This window comes from Vigna radiata, unplaced genomic scaffold (genome assembly GCF_000741045.1).
Source record: "Vigna radiata var. radiata cultivar VC1973A unplaced genomic scaffold, Vradiata_ver6 scaffold_149, whole genome shotgun sequence".
NCBI lineage: Eukaryota > Viridiplantae > Streptophyta > Magnoliopsida > Fabales > Fabaceae > Vigna > Vigna radiata.
The window spans coordinates 320,632-328,917 of record NW_014542731.1 but is presented as its reverse complement, the minus strand read 5'-3'; the positions used below and the strand labels follow the sequence as shown (position 1 = coordinate 328,917).

At 31.7% G+C, this 8,286-nt stretch overlaps 1 protein-coding gene across 2 annotated transcripts; it reads right to left on the bottom strand.

Annotated features, from left to right (window-relative positions):
* Window positions 1-2,332: 2,332 nt before the first annotated feature.
* LOC106780597 lies at window positions 2,333-7,173 on the bottom strand. Of its 2 annotated transcripts, none has more exons than XM_022777045.1 (5): window positions 6,795-7,173; window positions 5,876-6,070; window positions 4,566-5,229; window positions 2,919-3,037; window positions 2,333-2,803 (listed from the first exon to the last, which is right to left on the bottom strand). In XM_022777045.1, the coding sequence occupies exons 2-5, from the start codon at window positions 5,969-5,971 to the stop codon at window positions 2,642-2,644; spliced, it is 1,041 nt and encodes a 346-aa protein (XP_022632766.1). In that variant the 5' UTR covers window positions 5,972-6,070; window positions 6,795-7,173; the 3' UTR covers window positions 2,333-2,641. The 2 variants fall into 2 exon arrangements, with proteins under 2 accessions (XP_022632766.1, XP_014524380.1); XM_014668894.2 differs by having other exon boundaries at window positions 2,333-2,836; window positions 6,795-7,163.
* Window positions 7,174-8,286: the final 1,113 nt, after the last annotated feature.

Below are 8,286 nucleotides of genomic sequence, written 5' to 3'. Positions count from 1 at the left end.
AGGAGAAGGAAAGGAGAGCTCCCATTGTCCAAAACCAGCACCAAAAGGTGTAAAAACGATGCTTCAAAGCTTCAGCCGCCAAGAAGTCCTAACTCTCGAAAACTGTGTGCCTTTTATAGGGTAGGGTGCCACATCAGAAAACTCGCGCCCAACGCCATTAAAGTGGCGCCCAGCGTGAAATGCTCCTGGAAACAGTGAGTTTTCACGCCCAGCGTGAAATGGGTGGCGCCCAGCGCCAATTTTCCTGGTGAACTTCTTGTGGATTTCTTCCATGTGGTTCTCCCTTGGTTCTCCACTCTTTATCACTTGAATGCCTTTCCAAAGTACTCAAAGTTCCTACAAAATTTGAGGAAAAAAGAGATGAAAACTAAAGTGTGTAACCTAAGCTAAGTTTATTCACAAAGTTAGATTAAAAGGAGGATTAAGCGTGTTTCAAGCTTCAGGAGTATTGATTTGGCAAGAAAATTGCATCATAGATAATGGTAAAAGTTACCGTTATCAAGGTGGTAGCCAGAGGACATGCTGACGTGTATTATTTAATTATATGAACTATTTTTTAAAATAAGCAGTGTTTCACGTGGCACAATGCCTATTATTTAGTTTATTTGAATTAGGGATTTAATTCATCTCTCTGAGAATCAGGGATTTTACACAGATTATCTCGTCGGCTCAAAAAATAAAGTCACCGAAAAACTCGCGTAACCAATGCAATCAGTCTCACAGCCTTTTCTGCAAATGAACCAACTTGGTAACCTATAGGTTCATTACCGGCCTTTAAGCTATTTATTCCACTGATAACAGAAGATAATTGTTTCACAGTGAGATCAGTTAACGATTGGATAAAATGTGTGCATTTTTACAAAAATTATGATCCAATTGAGACAGTTCAAAACTTGAGGACCGAACTGAGATTTTCACACAAATACGAGGACCAAGAAGGGATTAAGCCAACACGTCAGCATACCACGTCAGCTAAACTTAACACCGTTTGAGATCAGTTCACGGTTAGGGTAAAATGTGTGCATTTTTACAAAAATTATGACCCAATTAAGACAGTTCAAAACTTAAGGACCGAACTGAGATTTTCACACAAATATAAGAACCAAGAGAGGTATTAAGCCTTTATATAAATATTAAAAGAATTGGAGCCAAGGCTCCTCTATGAAAGTCCACCAATTCTAAGATTTCCTAATAAACTTTTGGAAAACATTACTCATTACAATGGCAATTTCTACTTCTTTTCATTTCTTCCTTTACCTTCATAAATTTTTTTATTTCGAAATATATACGTTAAAGTATAAATTTTATATTATAAAATGTATTTTATATTTTATATTATTGAATTTTTAATTTAAAATAAATTTTTTCTGTATTTCAAGCTATATAATTTAGAATATATTTTTTATTTATATTCTAGAATATATAATATATAATATAAAATACAAAATGTTATATCTCAGAATACAAAACTTAATGGGAGTGTAAGTTGAAATTATGGAGGTACACGAAGAAATGGCATACTACAAACCCAACCAAATTCAAGGCTATTTTTCCACGAAAACTTGGGCTTATTCTGCCTTCAAACCAAAAATTAACAAATTAAAAGAAAAAAAAAATACACTTTAAATATTTTAATTATTTTTATTTCAGTTTGATCTCCTAAATTTGAAAAGTTTCACATTTAATATTAAAAGGTCACTGATAGATGAAATTGATTTTTTCATCAATTTTGTGTGCTAATAATGTTGATTTTAATTAATGTAATGAATATCTATATTATATGACAATTTTTGCAGTTTATCTCATATCAACAAGTTGAATAAGTCAGTAACAAATAGAGGAAAAACCAATTTTTTTCTAGCAAGAAACTTCTATTTTAAAATTCAGAAAATCAAACTGCAGAATAAAAGAGAAACAGAAAGAATTATTCAACCAATCTAAAACATCAAGTGAAACCTTAAATTCGTCTATAAAAAATTTGGCAATGAACATGTCACTCTTGTTAATAAGACTAAAATTCTACAGTAGCACGAACATTAATCATATTAATCCTTAAACACAAGCTACTTTAGTCTTTGAAAAGAATTAATATAATCAGCTCTTGTGATTCAGAACTTAAAATGTTATATTAATAAGAAATAATGTACCCTTTTTGTTCAAAATTTGAGTGTTTTCTCCACCAATTAGTTTAGACAAGAATCAGACTCAAAGTTCCATTGGAGTTTTTTTGCATCGCAACTCACAGAGCCATTATTCAAGAGCCACCAAAAGTCTCATGTTGATGGGAACTACTTATGATTATCACTTCAAGAGATATTTCAGGATCATGAAATTATGCAGAAAGGATGAGCAATTGATTATGGCAGTCAGTGGAGAATATGTACATAGAAATGTTCAGCATTCATAAAATAGATAGCAGTTTCACATATTTATTTGAGGTTCTCATTTGAATGGCCTAATTAAAGCTTCTCCTTTTCTCTTTTCTGTGAGCAGCAAAAAGAAAAAGGTTGGATAGCATAATATTGTATGAACTTAAATCATTTCAACATCTTAAATCTCCACAAGGACTAATGAGTGAATCCAAAGTAGCAAGCATTGGCTGAGACTGTATCTACACAATTTAATCATATTGGTGTTAGAGTCAGAGAAGCTCCCACTCAGATTCAGATATACTATGCAGAAGTGATTTCTTGTGATCCTGTGGTAAAGTTGGATCAAAATTCTCCATGCAATCTCCCTTTCCTTTTTCACTGTTCAGATGCCATGCTGCAAGCTCCTTATATTCTTGCTTTCTTGCAGATTTCTTGGACAAAGAAAAGGGTTGCCGTGATTTTTTCTTAAAGTGGAAAAATATTTTAGTTAGAGTTGAGTGTGAACATGTATCAAATAAAGAGGAGGGGGGAAGTTGAGTGTGGTACCTTGTGAGTATTCAAATTACCACTTGCTTTGGGAGGTAATTGAATTTCATCTCCATCCACCATTATACAAGATTCCTCAAGCTTCAGATGATCTTGTTGCATCAAACAATGGCCTTGTTCTAAAACAGTACCAAACCATCAACCTTTGTTACATTGAAACTGGTTTTCAATCTCTTACATAACAGAATGTATGAAATTACCGTGACATCAGAATTTACACCAAGCAACAAAAAGACTTAATCCATCTATCTGCTTATATATTCCTCAGCATGTCTGAGATATGAAATATAGCCTAATTACATATTCATGAAAACTCACTGTGAGTGAACAGGTCTCTGGGTGACTTCACTAGATTTCTGTGTGTCTGTGTGGATTAAACATCCCAATTGGATTAAAACGCAATTATTGCAATCAGAAAATTTTTCTGTTAGAAAGAATGTTTTGGTCATGGATGAGCTACTACTTCTCCACATGTTCTCTAAAGAAAGCAGAGTTGTTTAGTGAAAGGGAAAATCCATTGAAGACAAGAAATGGAGTAGATAAAACATTTTTTCAGCCCTTAATAAATTGGCTATAACACATGAATGTCAAGGAATCTTGGGCAAGAAATGTAAAGAAATGGGCAAGATTCTAGAATGGGAGATGATGATTCTAATTAAGTTCCTATATAGTGAAAGTGTATATAAGCAACAGGTTAAACTGAAAAAGTTTGTCAAAGAAAATTAGGAAAGTCACCAGTGTCATTAAAGAAAATAAATGAATTAATTCAATAGCCTGGCAATTCAATTGACTAAGTGCGATTAGCATTTTTGCACTAGTAAAGGTTTATGATTAGCTTCCATGAACCATAAATTTTTCAGTTGTTGGATAGTTATCTATCTAGAACCTACCAAAGGGGAAAGAATCAAATCCATAAAAGATATTAGTAAATTAAACTATTTAAGGATGGTTACTGCAAAATTTTTAAGTTGATCCTGGCTTGAAGATAAAGAAAGATGGTACATTCCTCAAAATAAACTAAACAAATCCCATGTCATACACTCCTAATTCCTACAACCTAACGTAATGTTCCTTTTTCAACCACTGTGATGAAAAAAAAAATGAATATATAGCTCTTTCACAAAGTAACATGAAGCAATTGATGGAAAAGGCTATGCAAATCATGGTTTGTGCCTATGTTTTTTCATCATATACTGTAGATCAAGAGTAGATCTTATACTTGAAGATTAAAAGAAATTCTTTAAATGGAATTGTTTCTGACCTCTCAAATACAGCCAAGAGGGGAAATATCAAACATATTTTCGTTTAACATAAGAAAAGCCAACCTGTACCATGATACAGTTCCTCAAATTCAACTTCAACCAAAATAGGTCCATAGGTTGAAACCAATTAGAATATTCGAATATGTCATGTTAATACCTACATGTAAGCTCTTCAGAGTGATACCAGTCAACGTCTAAATTCAGTAACTACACAGAATGATCTGTATTTGAGATAGAAGCCCTTATTATAAGTAAATCATAGGACTGCAGTGTTCTATCCATGAGAAACCTACCAGAGAAACTGCATACTTACTAATAAAAAGTGATCAACCTAAATGATTAGTACAATTTTGAAACTATAACCAAGAGATACTGAAGTACTCACCAGCCGGCTCTTCAAATGAGACATGCGAGGAAGAAATTGTATCAATTTGTTTCTCTCCAGCTGATTTAACTAACACCGGATAATTGGGGCACTGTGTGGTACTATCATTTTCAATTCCATCAGAAAAGTATGTTTCAGAGTAAATCCATGCCACTCCATGATTCTGGATTTGGTTTTGGTTTGAGGTCTCACAAGATTGTGATTTTATGCTTGCATTTATTCCTGCCAAAGTGGTTTCAGCCAAAGTGGTTTCATCAATTATCTTGGTTGCAGCCATTTTATCATTTATTGGAAGGTTTGATTTAACATCCATTCTTCCAACAAATTGTCTTGAAGGTGAACTAACGGAACTTCTCAAAGATGGCATGAACAAAGCATCGGCCTTAGAAGTTCCATCACATGCAGTAGCAAGTGTGGCAACATTATCAACAACATGATCAATCCTTGAATCCTCAGTTTCTTGCTTGGTATCAGCTTTTACATGTCTTTCGTTACAAACTTGAAATGGCTTCTTACAGAGCCCAGCTTCAGCATGCTTATCTATAGACAATTCAATGCCTACCTTTTCATTTGGGGGAAGTAAATCTTCCATAATATCTGAATATAATTTTTTAACAGTTTCTCCGACAGCCTGCATTTGATCCTCTATGTACTTAACTGTATCCTATATCCAATGAACAAAAAAATATAAGAACATAGTATCTGGTGAGAATTTCTTCTAACAGCAGGGTGGGGAACTATCTGTCTCAGAACAGTTTAACCCATCACTGTTAAAAAATTGAGAAAATACGCAGAAACCCTTTCAGAAATATTATCACAGATAACAAGACAAATATAAGTATAGTTGCATTCAACACTCATGTATGATCAAGGAAATCAAAGGAGAAAGGAACCTGCAAAATCCTAGGGGTTTCTGATGCAGGCATATGTGTCAAAAGAGGGCATATCATACAAAAAGAAATAGCGTAAGCTTTGAAAACAACACAATCAGTAAAATGCTTCTAGTTTGCACTGATTTTTCTTATATATCATGGCAATCATTCACTCTAAATAATATAAGATATCTTCAATCTACAAAATCCTAAGCTGTAGTTTTTCTCTTATCACGTAGATTATTTAATATTTTACTAATCATAACAGGAAATGCATGCATTCATGCCTATTAAAGGTATGCACTTCAACAGAAAGAGGCACCGATTCCTTTCCATTCACCTTTAACTACACTACAGTTTCTAATAAGTCATAGGTGGCAATGGTCAAAGCAGAACATAAAAGTTTAGGTATTCAATCAAGTGACAACGAAGACATACCTCGTACATCACGTCTTCTGCCTCAAGGAACATATTCTCAAATTTCTGGTACATGTTTCCAACCCATGTTATGCCTTTTACATCCATAGTGATCATAATATCCTTTCTGGAATAGCAAATTCTCCTGATATTGTCTGATTATAGCAAGTTTGCAATTACTCTTGTCTCAACTTCAAGGTGGTTGTACTCAATTATCTGCAATAAAGAAGAAAGAACATACTCTCAACAGAGAGACTAAATTGATCGGGAATTGCCATTCGTTCATTATAATAACAAACATGTAACATGAATTGCAGATATATTCCAGCCAATAGCACAATTATATTTAATAAGCATCCATCTAACAGACTAAGTAATAATGAAAAATCATTCACACATGTCCTTATCTAATAAATCCAAACTTAAAAGTACAACTTATATTGTCCAATTAGACAACCTGCCAACAAGGGGACCACCCTATAACTTTATCTTCTAAAACATACTAGAACCTTCAAGTAATTCCCCACACATAACCCGGAATGTTTAACTTCATTGTCCAAAACAATCTGCAGCTTCTAGCCCAAACCCTACTAACCTCTTTTCCCAATCACCAGAGAGATAATCTAAACACACACACACGGACTCACATATAATTGAGCTTTAACTTTCATTGATCAATTTACCATAGACTACCACTAAAACAAGTCAAGAGAATAAATTTGCCTCGGAAAAAACTAATAACCAAATTAAAAACAGAAAGATACTCACACACCAAATTATATTAAAAGAATAAAAGAGTGTAAAAGGGTTTATTTAACGCCATAACAACAACTACCTAACAACTGCTAAAAAAGGAACGAGCTTTCGTTCAGAAAACAAAAACCCATGTTGAGCAAATTCAGTAGTAACATATTCGATCCTGAAAAGGGTAAGAGAATACCTGTTCTAAGACGAGCAAAGAAGAAAAAAATTTTATGAACCACTTGCAGGATGAGTCATGTGACACCCTAATTCGCCAATTCCGTTGCTTTCCAAAGGAACAAAAATGAAGAAGAAGATTCGAATACGAAAAGCTTGGGAACAGTTCGATAAACTTGGGAGGAATTGTTAGTTTTGTAGAGAAGTGTACGAGGAGGAACAGAATAAGGATACGTACACACTAAAGATTCAGCTCCTGACAACCCTACTTTGCACACGTGTACATGTTCTTCATTCCTAAGATACACGTCATCTTCCTATTATATTCCTATGTTCATTTGGATAATCTGATTTTATATTTATATACAATAATTGAGAGAGAGAAAGGTAAGGTTTTAATCGTTGCATTGAGTTCTGTTTGCGATATGCATGGAATCTGGTGGAACGGTTCTGAGTATAATATATTTGTTGTTCAGATAGATGATTTTGAAAATAGAAATAATCATCCTTGAATTAAAAGAAGTTAGTAACAAAATTATTTACCGTCATTAATTTCGATAAAAATATGAGAAAATTATAATTTATTTAAAAAGTCTACTATCATGGAAGATTAAAAAAATTATATGAAGAATGATCTTAGTTTTCTAATAGGTTCTAATTCTAATAGTATATCTATACATTTATGTTACATTTCCTCCTTTACTTTATTTTCTCTTCTTTTTATATGTTCGAAGTAGAAAGTTAGCTTTACTTTTTTACTTGCTTCACAGATAATTAAGTGAGTAGCCTTTTACCAGTTATAGAAAAAAAAAAGTCGTATTTTCATGAGAAAAAAGTATCTGTGCTCTGTTAACAAGAAAAACTTCTTTTTGTACTGAAATGACAACCAAAAAGAACAGAAAACAAAGTTATAAAGATAAAATTACATCGTGTACCTTTAACTATTGGGTGTTTTTTACTAAAGTAGGCAAAAATAGGAAGATTTTAAAGCATAATAATCGATTACTAAATATTTATAATTGATTATCAAACCATTTTTGAAAAAAAAATGAAATTCTATGAGAGGTTAACCACATTTCCTATTAAAGTTGTGCACCCTTCACGTTTTTACTTTTTTAATTTTTTAATTTTTTATTAATTAAAATTATTTATAATTTGTAAATAATGTTTTTAAATATATTAAAATAATTAAAATTATATCTAATTAATAGTTAAATTTTTTAATATTATTAAATAAATAAAATTTATATTCTAATTTTTTGTAATTAAATAAATTTTTTTATAAAATAATTTTAATTAAATAATTTATAACTATTGTAATTATGTAATTTTATCTTTAAATTACAAAAATTTAATTATGGTTAAAAATTATTTAATTGAAATATTTTTTATAAAAAATTTAATTTAATTACAAAAATAATTAAAACCATAAAATTTATTTATTTTATGATATTAAAAAACTTTAATTATTAATTATACATAATATAAAGTATTATATATACATTTAAATACAT

Excerpts from the sequence above, each read along its gene's own strand:
- LOC106780597 (XM_014668894.2), bottom strand. The coding sequence starts at position 5,971 with ATGATCACTATGGATGTAAAAGGCATAACATGGGTTGGAAACATGTAC. Across the intron at positions 3,038-4,565 it reads CTCATTTGAAGAGCCGGCTG|AACAAGGCCATTGTTTGATG; the intron begins GTGAGTACTTCA and ends GTACTGTTTTAG. Across the intron at positions 2,837-2,918 it reads GTAATTTGAATACTCACAAG|AAAAAATCACGGCAACCCTT; the intron begins GTACCACACTCA and ends TTCCACTTTAAG.